Source organism: Dermacentor andersoni, chromosome 6, assembly GCF_023375885.2.
Source record: "Dermacentor andersoni chromosome 6, qqDerAnde1_hic_scaffold, whole genome shotgun sequence".
In the NCBI taxonomy this organism is placed as follows: Eukaryota; Metazoa; Arthropoda; class Arachnida; order Ixodida; family Ixodidae; genus Dermacentor; species Dermacentor andersoni.
The window spans coordinates 167,769,802-167,791,702 of record NC_092819.1 but is presented as its reverse complement, the minus strand read 5'-3'; the positions used below and the strand labels follow the sequence as shown (position 1 = coordinate 167,791,702).

The window sequence follows — 21,901 nt, the reverse complement described above, 5'->3', positions numbered from 1 at the left end:
GATACCGAGCAGTATGCGTATGGTTCTCTGTGGACTAAGCGTCTCTCGTTTTCTTCGGAATTCCTTCGGTAATCACATTAGGTGCCCAAAGTAGGCATTCGATTATGACCAACATGCTTGCCTTCAGGTTTTTCATTTTGGTGCCCCTGCATGCTGCTGCATGCATGCTGCATGAGCATGCTGCTGTCATGTCATGCTGTCATGTCATGCTGTCATGTCATGTCATGCATGCTGCATGAGTGAGTGAAAGCGTAGGTGGTGGCATAGGTGAGCCGACGATGGTGCATTAGTCTCGTGTGCGCAATGTAGAAAAGTGGGGGGGAAGCGCACCGCCTTCCATCGTGCGTGATACATCGGGGTGGGGGGGCCTTAGGATTCTGTGAATCTGTGAATGTGCAACATCTTTATTTGCCTTGTTTGACGCATTATATACCGTGACTTTTTCTTATATACGTAGATTTGTTATATGTATATTTAAATATCTTGTTGCGAGGTATTGTGTATACGTGCAGTAAACTTTGTTTTCAATGACACTTCTTTGCCCTATATCAAGCTGTATTTTCGCATTTGTATATTTCATTGTATCTTAACATTTCTAATATACGAGGGCAAGCCAAATGAAAGTGAACCTACTCTTCCCACGCAATAATGGTTGGGTTCATTATCTGCGAGGCATGCGCGCAGCACACAGGCATGTCTCATTTACAAAAGTGACATGCAGGTGTGAGGATAAATGTTCTTTAATGCTCCCATACACTGCGTTGAACATGGTTGTGTGACATAATGGACGCTCCAAAAGTTGAACAGTGTGGTGTCATGAGGTTTTTGGCAGCTGAAGGTGTTTCCCAAAAAGAAATTAGTCGTCGTATGGCTGCCGTGTATGTTGAACATTGCATTTCATTGGTCCCTGTGAAGCGTTGAAGCAAACGGTTGAAAAAGGACGTGAAAGTTGCAAATATGATCCAAGACCGATCCAAAGCCACTGTGCAATCACCCTCAACACAACTGCAAAGGTTACTGAGCTGATTAGACAAGAACAGAGGATAAGCATCAATGAACTGGCAGAGCGTGCGAACAGCAGCCACGGTTGGGTTCAGACCATAATTCATGAAAATCTCGGTTATCGGCTTTTGTGTGTGCAAGGTATGTCCAAGATTTTGAACCACCACCAGAAGACAGAGAGGTTCGGCGCTGCCTTGACTCATCTGATCCGGTATCACAATGAGGGCGATGGCTTCTTGTCTGCAATTGTGACTGGGGACGAATCATGGTGCCACTACAACGAGCCTGAAACATGACGGAAAAGCTTACATCGGAAGCATTCGAATTCACCACTCCAAAGAATGCAAAGGCCATCATTTCCGCTGGAAAGGTGTTGTTGACTTTTTTTTCGATCATCAGGGGGACATTACTGATAGAATTTGCTAAACGTGAAGAGTCTATCAATTGTTTCCGATATTGTGAAATGCCGGATCGGCTGCGTGTCGCAATCAATAACAAACGACGTGAAAATTTGACGAACGAGGTCATCTTGCTCTACGACAATGCCCGTCCCTACGTCGCTGATATGGTTAACAGAAAACTGGCAAAGTTGTAAGTGGGAAACCATGCAACATCCACCGTACAGCCCAGATTGTAGCCTTGCAACTTCCACATTTTGGGGGAACTGAAAAAAAAAAAAACAGCTCAAGAGAACCAGGTTCGTGTCAGAGAATGACGTGAAAAAGTCAGTTACAGACATTTTGAAGGAGCAACCCAAGGAGTTCTATAAGACGTGAATCATGCAACTAGTTAGTCAGTGGGTCAAATGTCTAAGTGGTCATGTAGACTACTTTTAAATAAAGTACACCGTTGGTCACATATTCGCATCAGGTCACTTTCATTTGACTCCCCCTTGTATATTTTGCAGAACTCCCGCTTTTTATATGTGCTCTCTGTTCAGACTATAATTTCGGTGCAATTACTCGCAATACACGACCGGTGACAGATGCTCCTGTGCAATACATTGGAACAAAGAACAGAGTCATTGAGATTTTTCTCTGGCCGTTGCATTTGTACAAAAATGTAAACGAGTTTCTTGAATGACAAAGTTTCATTAAAAAATTTGTCCTCAACTTGTTTATTTCATTACCTTTACATTTTTCTATCAGCAGCATGCACTGCTTTGCTGGTTTCGAACTGATGTAGTTATAAAGTTCATGTGCTGTTTTCTTTTCTTATTAAATAGACAAAAAAACATGGAAGCATTGATATCAGTTATTTCGGGTACAATTTTTGGGATATACGAGTATATTCTTTCATGAAAAAATACACATTTTACTTGTCTTCACAGTGTGTAGCATTGAAATTCTTTTGCAGCATAATTGGCAATGGAAATGCAGTTATTATTCATGTATTTGATCCCTCAACAGATTCCATAACGAAGAGGCCGAGCTGCAATATGAGCCTCCCCGAAACGAAATTTCTGGTTATGCCACTGTCACTGTTCACTTGCTTATTTTTCACTAATTACCGTGGAATACATTTAAGTCCAGTAAAATCAAAATGACGAGTTGATGTTAAAAATGTTTGAAGCATCACTCGAATTTAGAAGAGAGCCTTTTTAAGCAATAAGATTATGTAAATTTGTACAGAACAAGAAAAGCGCACTCTGCTGCGAATGCCAGCCCGATATTGTGTGTTGTACCTTTTACAAGAGGCAAGTAGTAATTCATTGATAATACGGAGATAATTATGTTGCATTTCATCATCAGAATGCAGCTTGGCTAATTTCTCTGACTTTCCTTTCTTCTTTTTTTACGCAAGAACACATTGGCAATCTACAGGCGGTACGCCATAGAAGTATTATGCAGAACTATTACATCAAAACCTTGCCTCTGCTTAGAGTTGTTGATAAATTTGACTTCACCCAGCCATCTGCTAGCCGCCCGGTTAGCTCAGATGGTAGAGTGGCTGCCCGGAAAAGCGGTGGTTTCGGGTTCGAGTCCCGGACCAGGAAAAATTTTTCTTCAACAGCAAGGCTGTTCTTTCGAGGAACCCATATGGATTTCCTTTGTAGCACTTAGCTCCGTTTGGGTGGCTGTCTCATAATCCCTTTATTAATTATGCCATAGTGTTGTGCCTGCTCTGCATGGGCTCAAGGCAGGTGGTAGTACCTATAATCTGCATTATCATTATCATTTATTTTTCCATAGAGAGCCCCTGCAGTGGCATATACTAGAGGGGGGAGGGGAGGCAATATATAGGATAAAAAAAAAAAATTGTGCAACAGAGGCAAAATGTTTAACAAGCATGTTTATGTAAGGAGAAAATGCTAGAAGAATACACAAAAGAATAAATATAGAAAAATAGTAGGCCCTAATAAATGTGAACAAAGAGTTATTTACTGAAGTGAGTAGTGAGAACAGCATGCATATTAGTGAGTTATGTTCAGGGACGTCCAGTAATTTATTCCACTCTTCCACTGCAGTAAATAAACATGATTGATTAAAAGCATTAGTCGAACCATGTAGGCACTAGACAGCACAACAGTTGAAAAGGGGCCGTAATGTGCAGGCTGGAGAAGTCAGTATTTTTCTACGTAGGTGTGAGGAATTACTGCATAATCTATGAAACAAACAATCAAGTGATCGTGCAATGATTTAATACTGCTATTGCTGTGATGGAGAGCCATGTTACTCTGCGATGTGACGAAATGGACTAGATGATTTGTAACGGCTTCTGCTGCCACTAAACTAGGCTTGGTGCAGGCAGTGCAATATTCCTGCACTCAAGGAAGCTTAATGTATCACAATACAGTGTCAGTGATTTCCAGCTCTCTCTTGGTTTGTCCCTTGGCTATCCCCATTTCACTATTTCCCATGGCACCACTGATGGTGAAAAGGTGGTAGATGGTGCACAAACATCTCATGACGTATGCCCACTCATTTTTCACCAACAATTAAATAGCACAAGATTGTGCTACCTCCAGTAATGGCTTCCTTTGCAAGTAAGACAACTTGTACAAAAGAAAAAGTGTGATTTTCGGTAGGGCAATTTAGCACTGTCGACTGATGCAGTGCTTGCTTCCAGCACCCCCTTAAGCAGACAGAATCTGTACGTGAAAGCAGTCGTTGTTAAAAAGCTCACAGTCCACAATCCTTGAGCAGCAGTGTGTCCAATTAGGCTTGTTGGTACACATCTTAACCTGATGGTGACAGCGCTGAGACGAGAGGTGTTTGTCTCCTCTCATCACTTGTCTGTCCCTAGAGCTGTTACCATCAAGTCCAGAATACTTGAACTACAATATAACAAACAAGAATATAATGAATTCTCAGATATAACAAACTATCTCTAATATATCTCTTGCCAATATTAGCATGTAACGAAATATGCTTACTACGAATATCTGGTATAACAAACATACTTAAGTGCCCACTATAATTGGGTTTGGATGTAGTTTTCAAAACTCCTCCACTAGAAAAACTATTTTTTTCATAAGTAAAAATGTATGCAAGACAGATTTGTACCATGATGCAATAATTCTCGCATGCAAAGACTGTGCACAATAGCCAAGCCATACTGCAACATGAGATAAGCAGATGATGCTTGGGTAGCAAGAAAAATACAAATTTTTGCTGCAGTATAAACGTAACAGAAATGCAGGCAGTTTGCTCCGACCCAATACTGAGTCGCAGTTGTGACCACATGCTCAAGCGTGATGAAAAGCCACCATGTATAGATGCACTCTCCCTCTTTTGGAATGACCGAAAGCTGAGTTAGTTGGTAAGGATTCATTATGCAAAAAGAGGTGAGGCATGCAGACAGGACACAAGAAAAGAGAAGTGGACAACACGAACGCCAAACTGAAGGGAGCACTGAGGCGAAAAAAGGAAAGAAGACACAAAACTCGTCTGTGCAAGCTCTGGAATGGTAACACCACGTGTCAGTTGGGTACATGTGCTTGTCTACGGGCAAGATAACTGTTAAGGCACTTAATCTCTTCCTTATGTAAAGTAATTGACGGCTGACTCACGCACCCACTTCCACCATTATAGATATGCCATGCCTCTACCATAAGATGTGTATTTTCATTCTTATGCCTGTACAATATCGCGCATTCATCGAACTCTGGTGTGCAGTTACAATCTTGGCAATGTAGAAAAGATTCTCTTTTCTTGTGTCCTGTCTGCACGCCTCACCTCTTTTTGCATAATGAAATTTTGCTTTGACATTTATTAAAAAAACTTGGCTCTCTGACTTACTCTTTGCTGAGAGGAAAACAGAAAGGATGCATTCATTTGAAACGTGCCTCTTGTTAACAAATATAGAAAACAATGCAACACTTGCAGTTGGAAAACACATCAAAATCATGAGTACAACACAACCTAATGATAAAGTGGGTAGGAACAGGACACATGCATCTGTCTGTGCACAGCCGTGCGATCAAATATGCCAGTGCCTTGCATTGTCAATACAGCTGCTTGTCCTTATGCAATGAACCACAAAGTAGTTGAAGAGTAAAAGGAAAGAATGGGAACCACTTCCTCTCACTTTAGGGCATCACCCAGAAGTACGCTACAAAATCTTGGCAGGTCACCCAAAGCGGTACACTCAATGTGCAGGTGCATGTGCACTGTGCAAGAGAACAATGGTGAAACAGAGGCCGTCTCTGGAGCCCTTACTTGGAAGAGCCAGCCCCCTCGCTATCACAACTGCCATACTTTCCAGGCTATAAGTTGCGTTTACCCCCAAAAAAATTTTCGGTGGTGCATCTTATATTTACATAAAATCATGCACACTGGTATGACCAATATGAGCATTTCTTTATTTTTTTTCGTGAGTGCATCCCTTTGCAGAAGCAATGCCAACAACGTTCCTACAATGCCTCGTAAATGTTACTTAGAGGCCGACAATGGTGACCCAGCGATGCTGCCGACCCAAGCAGCTGAACTTTTTGACAGCATTGGAGAACAAGGGCTTTGAGTGAAGTGAAAAAAGAAAAAAAAACATTCATTTTCTGAGCTAAAATAAAGTTAAAATGTTCTTGCTATATACCAATTTTTTTCTTAGAAAAGTGCGGGGTGCAACTTACACAAAGGTGCAATTTATAGTCCAGAAAATACGGCAACATATTTCTACTTTGCTTTATGCACTCCTTTATTCTCAACTCCTATTGGGGGAGACCTGTATAAATGCTGTCAAGGAAAGCAATTGTTGCCCTGGTGATCACAAATGCCCTTGGTGGAAATAACGGCTCCAGAGATGTTGCTTCTTCACCCACTGTTGATGCCTTCTACTCTCCATCTTTTAATGTCTTCATTGGGTGCAAGTGAAATTAAGGTAGATTAATTAAAAGTACAAATGCATGCACCATGCTTTTGGGACACACAGCATTCACTATTCTGAGAAGTAGAAGTGCAAACATAGCTTTCATATGGCACAGACACAAAAAAGACTGAACCCATGCTCACCCCATGGTGATGAGCTCAACATGGCATGCTCATTTAGTGGACTGTATGTGAAATACTGCAATAGGTTCAATTTAGATATTGTTTAATATAACAGTGGAAAGACACTCATCAATTATGCACTCTCACCTACAACATTTCCCATCAGTTTACAGTCTCACATGCACACATCTGCATTCATAAAAAGCAAGTCCCTGAAAGCCACAATAGAATAGAGGGTAGAGTATTTTATATGTCCATGAAAGTACATCTACAGACGTAAGGGGTGGGAATACCCCATTTCCGCATGGTGGAAATAAAAACTAGGTGACAGCAGCTTGACTAGCCCCATTTCCCCTTGGAATCAGGTAACAACATGGCAACATACGTTAAACACAAAATGTGGTATCACAGAATGTAATCATAAACTCTAACTTCGAAAATTAACCAAAAAAGCCAAGCAAAGTAAAAAAAAAAAAAAAAAAAAACGCGCACTTACAAGAACATCATAAGCAAAGCATTTTTTTATACATGGCATAAATCTCAATGTGTTATTTACATTCATTAAGTAATTGAAATACAGTAAGCCAATGTTTCAAATCCATATTTGGAATGCAGGTATTGAATAAACCAGTATTCAGAGTGTTTGTTGACATGAGATGTGGTATCATGACGTAAATTAGCAACATTTTGTTGAAAAGTATACTTTATAAGGACTTTGTTTTTAAAAGAGATTAGGAGTTGGTACTCATTCATGCTATTGACTCGTAAAGCCTTGTACTTGGCAAACAAATACAATGTATGGGCAGTTATATAGGATTGACCTGAAATTGAACGAAGGGCATTTTTCTGTAAAACATAAATTGCTTAGCAATGTTTTGAGCAAAACGAGAACAAGGTGAAAGCAGGAGCCAACGTTTCGACAAGTGGACTTGTCTTCTTCAAGGCGACCTATGCTTTCCTCGCCACAGTACATATAGGTGGGGTTCTTCTAAAGGGGAGAGGGTGTAAGGCAACAAGGGAAGGTGTGTTAGCGTGTCGAATTGAGAATAAAGGAATGCCGTGCACAATGCCAAGGCCACCCCTCCCCCCCCCCGACCACCTAAATGACCTTAAAACAAAGCTAGAAGAAAGGAACTATCCCCAAGTTGCTCTCGATAGAGCTTATGATGCCGCGTCAAGATTGGAGAGACAGTCGGAATTGGCGAAGAAACAGCCCACACTAGAATCTGACAGACCGCCGGCCTTTATAACAAAATATTCTAGTGCACTCCCAAACATAAACAACATCCTACGAAGATACCACCCAATATTATCAAGTAACGAGCATCTGAGAAAAGCGTTCCTGGATGTACCTAGGGTTACCTATCGCCGAAACAGGAACTTCAAAGACATGTTAGTGCACACAAAAGTCGGCCAACATCATTCCCCTGCAATAAAAGCATGTTGTCACCCCAGGTGCAAAACCTGCAGGCACCTTCAAAGTTACATTAAAATTAAAAGCACCGCAAATAGTCATACACATGAAGTCAAATCTAGCTTCACTTGCACAAGTTCGGATGCGATTTAGATGCTTGAATGTTCCTTCCATAGGAAACAATATTGACACGTGTGCTTGTCTTCATTGGGCAACACGTTTCACCACTTAACAAATGTTATCGCACAGCGCAGGACGCGCTTGCATGTGTGGGAAGCTTCTGGAATGTTATCGATGGTTCCATCCAGTGTCTGTGACCGAACCTTGTGTAATCTGACTTCATGTGTGCGCGACGTGAATAACGTAGAACTTTTTGGAAGGCGCGCGGGTCCCAGCAATTAGTCTGGAACATTCGACGGTTGATGTATAAAAGCCGACACGCTTGACCCGTTGATCAAATTTTTGATGATCGCTGACTGTGTTTGCCGCTGTCGCTGTTCTTTGAGTGTAGCCTGTTTTTGAGGGCACGAGTTCGCCCAATAAAATGCTAGTTTCGCTTTCTCAGTTTGGCTGCTTTCTTCACAGTCACTACCACATGACATCTGGTGGAGGTGCTTGTGCGTTCATGTACCGAATGCCCCCACAAAGCAGCGATCCAAGCCCGAAGCCCCAGGACAAAACCGACATCACCCAAGACCAGCGTGCTAGCCGCAGACTGCAAGGACTGCCCCCAGGGCACAGATTTCTACCTGAGACGACAAAGAAGATTGTGGTCAAGACAGCCCCAATGGCTGCCCCCGCCTCCCCCGTTATCCTGCAACAACCTTGGGACACACCGACCTTCCACGGAGCAGCTTCTGAAGACCCGGAATCCTGACTGGAGACCTACGAACGAATCATGACTTTCAACAACTGGGACTCCGACGACAAGCTGTGGCTTGTATACTTCGCCTTAGAAGACGCCGCCAGAACGTGGTTTGAGAACCGGGAGTCGACCATGACAACACGAGACCTGTTCCGTAGCGGCTTCCTGCGCACCTTTACGAGCGTCGTGCGCAAGGAAAGGGCCTAAGCCATGCTGGACGCCCGAGTGCAGCTACCTAACGAGAATGTTGCCATATTCACAGAAGAAATGAACCGTCTGTTCCGCCACGCCGACCCGGAGATGCCAGAGGAGAAGAAAGTCCGCCTTCTCATGCGTGGTGTGAAGGAAGAACTTTTCGGCGCAATGATAAGAAGCCCACCGAAGACCGTGGAAGAGTTTCTTCGCGAGGCCACCAGCATCGAGAAGACACTCGAAATGCGGAACCGGCAATTCAACCGCCGCACGAACTCTACCAACTTAACAGGAATTAAATCTTTGGCCACCAACGATCTGCGCGAGACTATCAGAGCGGTCGTACGGGAAGAGCTGCAGAAGTTGTACCCTAGGTCGCAGCCTCAAGTAGCCTCAATCGCTGAAATCGTCAAAGATGAGCTTGAGCGATCCCATGGAGTTCCTGAGGTGCAACCAGAATCACCGCAGCCCCAACCGGAGGCGGTGACATATGCCGCTGTCGCCTGCCGCCAAGGACCCCTGCACGACCGCTCCAGGCACCTTTAACACCACAATTCCGTCGTCCACCGCCGCCACCAGCATGCCCGTCCGTCGCCCAGCGCCGCTACGCAAGGAAGACGGACATTTGGCGCGCTCCTGACCACCGCCCACTCTGCTACCACTGCGAAGAAGCAGGTCCCGTCTACCGCCGATGCCCATACCGGGAATTGGGACTGCGAGGGTTCGCCGTTAATGCGCCACGACCACAGCTTGGCGAACGACCTCGCGATATCGCTGATTACCTCGCCGCCACTCAGTGGAGCGCTTGACGAGCGTCCCATTCACCGTCACCAGGCCGCTACCTGTCGCCGCAGCGCCGACTATACACTGGCCCAGCCTGGGGCCGGTCTGCGCGCCCATATCCGGAAAACTAAAAGCAGCAACCGATGGAGGTGCGGTTGCTGTTCGTCGAACTGACGAAGATCCTCCGCCGCCGACGAAGAGTCCATCTCGACGACATAATGACACGCCGCCGTCCCGACGAAGTCAGGAAGCCAAGACTACACCGACGAAAGATGACTTGACGAAGCGACGTACCAGCTTCAGTTCAACACGATGCAGCTGTGATCCGACGCCAAGACCTAACTGCAAAGCCAGACAAAGAACCACTGACCTCAACGTGCTTCTCGACAGCCACGCAGTTATAGCCTTAGTGGACACAGGGGCCGATTACTCCGTAATGAGTGGACACAACGCCTCTCAGTTGAATAAAGTTAAAACTGCATGGGAAGGCCCTCAAGTTCGGACCGCTGGAGGACACCTCATCCCGCCGACTGGAATCTGCACGGCAAGAATTACCGTTCATGACGGGACTTACCCTGCCACCTTCGTTATCCTCCAACAGTGTTCACGAGACGTCATTCTCGGCATGGACTTCCTGAACCAACACGGCGCAATCATCGACCTGAAGTCGAAGTCGATAACGCTGTCGTAAGATCGGGTGATACCACCGGAGAGCGCTCGTAGTCACCGTGCCTTAAGCGTGCTTGAAAGTCAAGTCAGCATCCCGCCTTGCTCCAGCATTGTCGTTTCCGTCGGCACCAAAACACCTGCCGATGTAGAAGGCGTCATCGGGGGTGACCAATGTCTACTGCTAGACCATGAAATTTGGGTCGCAAGAGGGATCGCTCGACTGCATGGCGGGAAAACTGAAGTGTTGCTGACAAACTTCAGCCACGAGTTCAAACACATCAACAAGGGCACGACGATCGCGTACATTGAGGAAATTCTGGAAACCAGTATTGCGTTTGTCCTCTCGGATTCTGCCGCATCTACCCCGACGACCATGGTTCCCGAACCAGACTACGACATCAATCCAAGTCTCCCCGTGATTAAGGAACAGCACCTCAGAAGTCTTCTCCGAAGATACAAAGACTGCTTTTCGACGACATCGAGGATTCGACAAACACCAGTTGCAAAGCATCGCATAATAACCAAAGAGAGCGCTCGACCACTCCGCCAGAGCCCTTACAGAGTTTCGCCACGAGAATGTGAAGCCATAAGAGAACAAGTCGACGAAATGCTGCGCGACGACATCATCAAGCCGTCGAAAAGCCTGTGGGCATCCGCTGTTGTCCTAGTGAAGAAAAAGGACGGAACCTTATGTTTCTGCGTCAATTATCATCGACTGAACAAGATCACAAAGAAGGATGTATACCCCCTACCACGGATAGACAACGCATTAGGTTGGCTCTGCAACGCAAAATACTTCTCGTCGATGGATCTCAAGTCTGGCTACTGGCAAATAGAAGTCGACGAGAGAGATTGCGAAAAGACCGCCTTCATCATGCCAGATGGCCTCTACGAGTTCAAGGTGATGCCATTCGGACTGTGCTCGGTGCCTGTAACGTTCCAGCGCGTCATGGACACAGTGTTAGCAGGATTGAAGTGGCAGACCTGTCTTGTTTACTTGGATGACGTCGTCGTCTTCGCCGGAAATTTCAGCGATCACCTTAGGCGGCTTGCGACAGTACTAGAGGCCATCAAGTCATCAGGGCTCACTCTGAAGCCAGAAAAGTGCCGCTTCGCTTACGATGAGCTTCTGTTCCTAGGCCACGTCATCAGCAAGTCTGGAGTCTGCCCCGACCTGCAGAAGACACCTGCCATCGCAAAGTTCCCACAGCCACGAAGGCAGTGGGAACTGCCTTCAATCCAACGAGAAGGCAGTGGGTAGATTTCTTGGCATGTGTGCCTACTACAGGCGATTTATCAAGGACTTTTCATGCATTGCTGAGCCGCTGGCACAGCTAACTAAATGTGACGTCGAGTTCAAGTGGGAAATGTCGAAGGCCGACGCATTTCAAGAACTCAAACGATGCATGCAGTCGCCGCCTGTACTTGCGCACTTCGATGAGCACGCCGATACCGAAATCCACACTGACGCCAGCAGCCTAGGCCTCGGTGCCGTCCTAGTCTAGAGAAAAGATGGACATGAACACGTGATAGCTTACGCTAGCCGGTTATTGTCAAAAGCGGAAGGCAATTATCCCACAACCGAAAAGGAATGCCTCGCCATCGTTTGGGCTACAGTGAAATTTCGCCCTTAGCTATATGGCAAACCATTCAAAGTCGTCAGCGACCATCACGCCTTGTGTTGGCTAGCGAATTTAAAGGATCCTTCAGGACAGCTGGCGCGGTGGAGCCTAAGACTGCAAGAATATGATATCACTGTAACCTATAAGTCCGGACGAAAACATTCTGATGCCGATTGCCTATCACGCGCCTCTATTGACTCGCCGCCGCAAGATGACGAAGATGACGACGTCTTCCTTGGCATTTTAAGCGCGGAAGACTTCGCTGAACAGCTGCGAGCAGACCCGGAGTTGAAAAACCTCGTCGAGTATTTGGAAGGGCATACCGACGTTGTCCCTAGGGCATTTAAGCGAGGATTGTCTTCGTTCTCACTTCAAAACAACCTACTCTTAAAAGAAGAACTTCTCACCAGTGCGCGCCAACTACCTTCTTGTCCCATCAGGAGTGCGGCCAGAAGTATTGCATGCCCTACATGACGATCCGACCGCTGGACAGTTCGGATTTTCCCGGACACTATCGAGGACACAGGAAAAGTATTATTGGCCGCACCTGACCGCCGACGTCGCCCGTTATGTCAGAACATGCCGAGACTGTCAGCGATGCAAGACACCACCGACAAGGCCAGCCGGATCGAGCCTCTTTACCTACCATTCCAGCAGATCGGGATGGACTTGTTGGGACCCTTTCCGATGTCAACAACCGGAAATAAGTGACTCGTCGTGGCGACGGACTACCTCACCCGCTTCGCTGAAATTAAAGCACTGCCAAAAGGAAGCGCAGCCGAAGTGGCGAAATTCTTTGTGAAAAACATCCTGCTGCGACATGACACCTTACTACACAACAAAGTCCTCATCACCGACAGAGGAACGGCCTTTACAGCGGAGCTCAACCAAGCCATTTTGCAATACAGTCAGACAAAGCACAGGAGGACAACGGCCTACCACCCACAGACGAATGGTCTTACGGAGCAGCTGAATAAGACCCTCGCCGACATGCTAGCAATGTACATCGACGTCGAACACAAGACCTGGGATGCCGTCCTGCCGTACGTAACATTCGTTTACAACACGGCGGTGCAAGAAACAATACAGATCACGCCGTTCAAGCTGGTTTACGGCAGGAACCCGACGACGACGCTCGACGCCATGCTGCCGCATGTTACTGACGAGGAGAATCTTGACGTCGCTACCTATCTCCAGCACGTCGAAGAAGCCTGACAGCTCGCCCGCCTGCGGATCAAGAACCAGCAGAGGACCTACAGCCGACACTACAACCTCCGGCGACGCTTCATCGAGTACCAGCCCGGCGACCGTGTTTGGGTATGGACCCTGATACGCCAACGAGGACTCAGTGAGAAACTACTGCGATGCTATTTTGGACCTTACAAGGTCATCCGACGTATTGGCACACTGGACTATGAGGTCGTGCCAGACGGCATTTCGCAGTCACAGCGGCGCCGCGCACGATCTGAAGTGGTCCACGTGGTGCGTCTTAAACCCTTTTACGGACGCTGACGAACTTCCTTATTTTGTTGTTTTCGTTGCTATGAGTGCTTTTCTTTATTACTTTCGTTTGTGTGCTGGTTCGGGTCGATGCTTTTTTAAGAGGGGGGTACTGACACGTGTACTTGTCTTTATCGGGCGACACGTTTCACCGCCTAACAAATGTTATCACACAGCGCAGGACGCGCTTGCATGCGTGGGAAGTTTCTGGAATGTTATCGATGGTTCCATCCAGTGTCTGTGACCGAACCATGTGTAATCTGATTTCATGTGTGCGCAACGTGAATAATGTAGAACTTTGTGGAAGGCGTGTGGGTCCCAGCGATTAGTCTGCAACACTCGACGATTGATGTACAAAAGCCGACGCGCTTGACCCGTTGATAAGATTTTCGCCGATCGCCGACTGTGTTCGCCGCTGTCGCCGTTATTTGAGTGTAGCCTGTTATTAAGGGCACAAGTTCGCCCAATAAAACGCTAGTTTCGTCTTTCTCAGTTTGGCTGCTTTTTCAGTCACTACCATGTGACAATATATCGGTGAAACAGGACAATAAACGAACGTCAGATTAAACGGACATCGCGCGGACACAGCTAAAAAGCTTCCCAAAGCCGTCGCCGAGCATTTCAACCAACCAGGTCATAACTTTGATGAACTTAAACTCTACATCTTACAGTCAAATTTCCATTCTGAACGAGAAAGAAAATACAGAGAATCGTACCTTATCCATAAGTTCAAGACATTGCAACCAATAAGCATAAATGTTTCAAAGGGAGCTTTAGAATCAATTCGCTATGCTAAATTTCAAGCTATAGGCAACAACACTTAGTTTGGTTTCTTGGCTTATCCTTTTTTTCTTGCCTTTCCTGTCCTCACTTTTTTTTACAGCCGGCGTGTCAGACGCCGTTGACACGCTTGGTAACACGCGTGCGTTGACAAGTGGTTGACAGACGGGCCGTGGGGGGGGGGGGGGGGGGGGGGTGTATCCCACATTGTGCCCGACTGCATTTTTTATATTGATAAATATTCTTACTGTGCACACGATTAGCTCCTGTGTTTTTATCATGCCCTACCGATGTGCATCTTTGAAATAGTGCCAACTGTTCCTGTGCCTAGAATCCGCATATTTGGCTGTCTTTCTTTGGTTTAGTTTCTTTTTTTTTTACTGTTGTCATCGTGATTTTTATACTTTATAGTTCTTGTGTGCAGTTTTGCCATATGTATAATGCCAACCAATATTTTTTTTTTCATGTTACCCTTTTTCCTGCCCAACCTTATATTCGGTCGTCATACCACATTATCATCGATTCCTCTCCATTTCCTTGTGTTAAATTGCAAATTTGAGCCATATGTTTGTACACTGACGAGTTACTTTACACTTTTATTACCCCCTTACTCAATTCCCTGTCAAGGGGCCTGTAAGGTATCTTCAATAAATAAATAAATAAATAAATAAATAAATAAATAAATAAATAAATAAATAAATAAATAAAATACACCACACAAGATTGAGTAGCACAGAGAAGAAGCAAAGAGCGCATTCAACATACAAGAATAGTTTTTGCGGCATAGGCGATAACTTCTGACATTTTCTTAACATACCTTTAGATAGTTTAATTCGTAAGTAGACTGTATGGTGGTCCCAAAGCATAAATTTACGGAACGCAACTTCTAGAGTGTTTGTGTTAGAAGAAAGCGTAACTTCGTTTTTATTTATGCTGAGAGAATAATTCTTATTTCCTGGTGCAGATTTAGCACAGAAAAGAACAGCCTGCACTACAGAACAGAGCTTTAAAGAACTCTTTAGCAACGAGCAAAATGTTTTGCCTATTATGTCATTAGCTGATTTCATAAGTGTGTTACGGTATTTATCTGTTAAAGATATACTTGTATCTTCTGCACATGCGTCATATGTACATCTATCGATGCCAACAATGTTGGTAATATATCTAATAAACAGCAGGAGTCTTAATATACTTCCTATTAGAACACCATGTCTTCACCATTTTAAGGAAAGGATAAAGTTCCACTTGCTTATACACACTGCTATCAGTCTTATAAATAGCTCTTAATTACATCTAGCACAACGCCTCATATTTCCTATTGCAGCATTTTTGTAACACTGTTTCGTGATGTAATCTGTCAAATGCTTTGAAGAAGTATAGTCTAGTGCAAGTTTCCTTGCCTTTACATTTCCTCAAATTAATTCTTTTTTTTTTAAGAGGAGGACTTTGTCTAGAAACTTGGCCTGTATCCATACTGTAATAACGTAAGAAGAGAATGTTTATCAAAGAATGGGGACATTAGAATACCGGTGTCACATGGGCACTTCGATGCTCTTTCGACTGATCGTCTTTTGAGTGAATGGTAAATTGGGTGCTGCTACTTGGGAAGTTTGGACGGCCATCAAGTCAAAAGTCAGTAGAGTCTACAAAGTCTCACGGAAATGCCTAGAAAGTCATAAAAGCCCTCTAGTGGTAGTTGAGTGCCCTCTCTTAGCAGCGTTTTTGAACCAACACAAGAAAGAAATGTCTGCCGCCAAAAACCTCCTCCAAAAAAGTATTACCAAGCACCATCAGCATGGACTTAAATATAATTTAAATATGCATGGATAATGCTACAAATTATCAATTTAAAAATAATTAAATATGCACCAATAGTGCTACAAATGATCACTTCTTTTCTTGTTTTTTGTGTGACTTTGTTATGGCAACCATTGTGCATCTTCTTCAAAGTGTGAAACAAGTGAAACTCTTCCTGGCCATTGAGAACTGCCCTGTGGCAGCAACACGACTCATTCGAATTCGACGGTTTCAAAAGCCCTCGACTCAAGGGCTTTTGAAACGTGCCCAGATCACTCAGGTATAAAAATTTTGTTCTAATGCTTTCAAAAACAAATCTCCATAGAAATAGGTGGATACTTATCCAACCTGTTTTTGTTGCAGCCCTTACAGTCAAGCGTTACACGTGAGGCCTTCATATTTTAAGTATAAGTGCCAGAGACTAGATAAAGTTTGCAAACATGAGCTAGAACATAACATGCTCCAATTTTAGGTCGTTCAAGTCCTTGCTTTTAGCTCTTTCAAATTTCTTGACTCTGCTAGTGACTTCCACGTAATCAGTTGAATGAAAGTACAATGAATGCATGAGGCAGCAGGTAAATAACAGCCCCATGATTGTGAGCAACCGTAACCATTAACAGAATGAAATCATTAAATTTCTCAATGAAATCCTTTGTTTAGGAATCTCATCTCTTGCCTTTAGTTAGTCTCATCGATGCCACAGGTCGATCTCCTCGCGAACATAATGCTGTTTAGTTTATTCCATATTTGACTTACGTGAAAAGCAGGTGAACCAGGGAGCTGTGGAGTGATTGTGCTTTCTTGAGAGTAACTGGCAAATATCGGCTGAACACTCCTGCTCTTTGTGGTCGCACTGTGCCGGGGCTGTTGCCAGACCAACAGCCCGGCGTTCCTATGAGAATGTTCGGCTCAGTGCACGCTCGCATGCCTCGCAACCCAAGCGGATGACACACACCACGGAGCGTACTGCTTCCCCAAGTTCTCATGCAAAGTACTAAAATTTTAGCTAGTTCACAAGAAATATCACAAAACAATACATGACAAAGAAAATCTGTGGATCCCATGCCCTGTGAGAATCAATGTAAACAAAGCACTCTGTGCTGTTCGCTTTGATTGCCGATAATTAGTGGTGATGTTGATGGCAAACGTTCAATTTCTTCAACATTTCGTGTAACACGAGAATGCTCAGTTGATGTTAGATGTTACCTTGCATGCATCACTGCTGTTTGCCTGTGTAGTATACAGAACACACAGGAGGAAGTGCTTGCTTCAGGCATTGTGCATCATTGTTCATTATTGCCGAGAGGGTTGAGCACATTCTTTACCTCAGATGGCATCGTGGCAGAAGTATTAAACTTGAATTGTGGGACTGTACATGCCAAAGCAGAATCAGATTTTGAAGCTTGCCATAGAGGCAGACTCTGGATTAATTTTGACACAGAGTTGTTTAACGCTTCTCTAAATATAAGTGCATAAGCATTTTTTATTTTCCCCCCATCATAATGCGGCTGCAGCGGCCAGGATCAAACCTGCGACCTTGAGCAATGCCATAGCTGCAAAAGTACTGCGGTGGGCACACAAGTGTTGATTTTATGTGCAACCACTTCCGTAGTGCTGCCTTCGGTGCGCTTTAATATGGCTCTGCTTCTGCACGCCCGATGCAAGTTGTTTGTTTGACAAATTTCCATGGTGTTTACTTTTCAGAAATGGCAGAAACGCATCATACTTTGAACTTATATTTATCCTGTTTGCCCCCAACCACTGCCACCTCTCCCCCATCCCCCTCTTCCCCTTGTATGACAACTGCGAGTGAAGAGTAGCAAGGTTGTTTTTCACTCGTTTTGCAACTGCATTGGTTCTACCCATTCTCTGCTTCCTCTTCCTCCTCCTATCTACCATTCTATCTAGCTTCCCTCTGGACGTGCACGTTAGTAGAAAGATAAGCACTGCAATTTCTGCAATGCTTTTGCGGGGAGTCACGGACAATTACAGCTGTCACGAGGCTAATGTGACGGCCAGGGATCTCAAGGGGGCATTGTGCATATTCGATGCAATACAAACGCCCAAACGAGTTTTTCGCTCCGCCTTTTCACACTGCCGAGTTCCTGTGATGTACAGGGTCCTGAATATCTTGCTGCGCGTGTTCAAAAAAGGATTTGCGCTGACCACTGCACTGTTCTTGCTCAAATTTTGCAGAACAATCGCATTTTGCTGTCAACTTCGTTTAGTATAACACTTGGCACGATTAGTCGCTTGTTCTTTAAGACAAAAAATTGGCAGTGGCTTAGCTCGGCTATGCCAGGATATACGTAGCGAAAGCTAAGGCATAGCATGGTTAGCATTGGTTAATCTTGATAGCAAGTCCAGGTTAGTCTGGTTGACTAGCTATGTTGTGGCATTTAGCCAGTCGTTCGGCGCGCTGTTCGTGTTTCCTGGGCGATTTGTTTCCTCTTCATCTCGTTCTGATGTCGATTCCAGGCCTCCTCCTGCTTATCAGAATTGTCGCCGTCGATACTGCCGCCTGAACTGTGGTTGCGGCGCAGGCGAGCTTTCCTTTTCAATCCTCCGGCATGTTATCAGGCATGCGACGCAGCTGGCGAAGCGAGCGGAGGCGAACGCAACGACGAGAAACGCGGCGCGACTAGAAACGCGGTAACGTCATGTGCCTCCTCGGTGCACGGCCACGGCGAAATCGCAAGTTTGCGGCCAGTAAAGCTTTCGCTTTAAAATGAGAAACTGTTTGCGGCTATGGGAAAAATGGCGTCTGAAAAACCAGCCCTGGCACACACTTGTGCCAGGGCCGGCTTTTCAGACGCCATTTTTCCCATAGGCGAAAACTGTTTCTCATTTTTGTCTTAAAAAAAAAAAAAAAACACAGGCGACTAATTGTGCCAAGTGTTATGCTAAACGAAGTCGACAACAAAATGCGATCGTTCTGCAAAATTTGAGCAAGAACAGTGCAGCGGTGAGCGCAAAATCTTTTTTTTGAACACGCGCAGCAAAATATTCAGGTCCCTGTATACACACGCTATGAACCCCCCTCCTCCCGATGCGGTGTGCAGGACAGCAGCAGCAGAAGCAGTGGGAAAGTCGAAGGAAGAGAAGCAGTAAGGATGACCGAACTCGCGCATCCGGCCGGTGCCTATGCAAGAAAGTGACCCACCATTGCTTTCAAATGTAGCATGGCTTGGCTCCGAGCTTTCAGAATCCACTTCGACCCTCGTCTCTTCGTCGTCATCGCTGCTTTCGCCAACAGACTTGCTCGGATTGTCACGACTCAGGGCGCCACAGCCACAAGACGACGAACCACCGCCGTACGTGCTCTGGCCGGTCTTGCCGTCATTGGGCTCATTAACGACGCTCTCCGAAAATTTGTCCACGGCCTTTGACGAGGAGCTGGAACACTGCGATAGATCTGAAGGAGAATTAGAAGACTCGGAATCTCCAAGCACTGCAGTAGCCAGCGACGATAACGCCAATACAACGACAACAGCCCGCAGCAAAGCCATCCTGGTCACTGATCCGCCGCGAGCCCCAGCCTACGCGTCCGGCCCCACAGGGCTACAGGTGCTGTCACACACGCGCTTTCAAAGACAAAAAACAAGCGCAGAAAAGTGTCATCCGTAAAGCCGCTTTCCAGCAGCTGGCACGGGCCGGTGTAATCACCCATCGCTTCGGTGACGGCCGACGCTTGCGTAAACGAACAAGAGCGGGCACTCTCTGAAGAGCCCGGCGGCCGAATTGACTGTAGCGCACCAAGCGGATGAGATGAACTTTCGGTTTCGGTTTTGGGCGCGCGTGTTTTGAACGCTAGCTGGCACGCGCTACGCCGACTGCGCTACTCGGTCTATCTTTTTTTTTTTTTTGCTTCTAGTGCTCAATTGCGCGCAGTCTTAGTGCGGAATCGTTTATTTAATGAAAGTGATTGCGAACGACCTTTACAAGCCTTCATCGAACCTGTGTCCCGTGCAATTTCATAAAGTAGACGCAAAACGCCTTGAAAATTAAGAAATTTGTACGCTTGTTCCAGGATTTTCGTGCGTTCATCCGACGTTGTGGCACCAGTTAAGAAGCAGCAGTTCCCTTACGGAGCCCCACCGGACGGCATCAGCTGAAAAAGAAAGTAAATTACAAGCATATTTAGACCTTATCGGAATACTAGCTGCATGTAGAAGGGAAGCGTGCGAAAGTGCTGAATGGGCGACAATACAAACAAAAGCAGTTCGCTTTTGCATACATGGCATCGGAAATACCAGACTCATTGAAAACATCCGATATCCAGGCATTGCCCTCTTCCCGGGCATTATTTCCTACACTTTAAGAGCACAAATGCACGGGCGACTGCGCGTTTCCAAAAAAAAAAAAAAAATGGCCAGGCTTAGCTTGGTTAAGCCAAGAATGCGTTGCATATTGCGCGGTATTTTTTTTTTTTTTTTTTTTGACGGCAAGATATTGCTTGGCGGCACTCGACTGCGCGAGTTGGGGCCCAGCTTTTCCTCCGTGACGTCACGCGCCGGCGCAGCGCCCCTAGCGGGAGGAGCGGGAGTCAGGTGGTGGCTGCGGCCGCGCGCGACCGCGCGAGTTGGGGCCCAGCGTTTCCTCCGGCTGTCGTGACGTCACGTCACGTGGTTGCGCTAAAGGTCAATGGTGGCTGCCCGGCCGCGCTCAAGGGCTGAACTGAGTGATTGCAATATGCAACGCATAACAACGCATAAAAACATAGCCTCAGCCGACGCGATAGTACGCTACATACGCAGAGGTGGCCACAACAGAGGCCTTCAGCCAGACCATGCTAGACGCTCGCAAAATGCCTTCTACTCGTATTCAAGAGAAATGTGTGGGTGCAAAGCATGTTTTCAGTTGTTCAGAAGATAGAATTTTCGAATTCTGGGTTTTTGAGCACCCCGCGGGGTTACTTTTTGCGTGCTCTGCCGGCGCAAGCAACACACTCTTCTGTTATCACTCTTGGTAATCGCTCGTCGCGTCGACAAACGCGAATAGCCCGAGAACGACCTGGAGGGGCGCTGCGAGCGGCGCTCGCGTGACGTCAGGGCACGGACTCGCGCCTGTCGTCTGCTGCAGTTCGGGTGCTGCCTGGGCGCCTTCTGCAGTGTTTCCGTTTGTTCGCTCTCGTTCTCTATTTATTTATTTATTTATTTATTTATACATACTGCAGCCCCTTTATGGGGCTATTGCACGAGTGGGTTAACAAAAATAAGTCATACAAAAAAACAATTAAACAATAACATATTAAAAAAATTCACAAGAATAAGGTAGATGACACAAATGAAACTCAAAATAACAGCAACACTGAGAGTCAGTACAAAAACGAGAATGAGTCAATACACTGTAACAAGAAAATACATAAAATCAAGTGTGGTACTTTTAACAGGAAGTCGTTTAATGGCAGTGACCTAATTGTTCCGGGAATTAAGTTCCAGAATTCAATAGTACGTGGGAAAAAGCTGTATTTAAATTTATTAGATCGAGCAAAGTAAGGTTTAATATTAAGGTTATCGTGACTCCTACTTGATCGAGGAATATCTGAAGGAATATATATGGGATGTGAGACACGATAAAAAAAATTGACGACGCCATGCAGAAACTTCAATGACCCAATGTGACGGCGTATGGATAAAGGGGTTAGGTTCAAAGAAGATAAGGCACGAGAGGGTGAAAAATAGTGATCATAGCGACGATATATGAACCGAATAGATTTTCGTTGTATGCTCTCAATGGAGTTAATGTCGCACTGCTTATGAGGGTTCCAGACAGGAGAAGCATAATCTAGGATTGGGCGAATTAAAGTTTTATACATTAGTAACTTAGTTTCCTTTGGAGAATTGTT

At 45.5% G+C, this 21,901-nt stretch overlaps 1 protein-coding gene across 2 annotated transcripts in view; it reads right to left on the bottom strand.

Moving 5' to 3' along the window:
• The window catches only part of LOC126523414 (formylglycine-generating enzyme), a 113,429-nt gene extending 93,020 nt beyond the window's left edge, over positions 1 to 20,409 (bottom strand). Inside the window, exon 1 of one of the 2 annotated variants that reach the window (XM_050172033.3) lies at positions 19,217 to 20,409. In XM_050172033.3, the coding sequence (XP_050027990.1) occupies positions 19,217 to 19,562 (346 nt within the window). In that variant the 5' untranslated portion in view covers positions 19,563 to 20,409. Of the gene's footprint in view, positions 1 to 16,809; positions 16,906 to 19,216 lie in introns of those variants that run through there. The other variant, XM_055066792.2, reaches the window with a different exon arrangement.
• Positions 20,410 to 21,901: the final 1,492 nt, after the last annotated feature.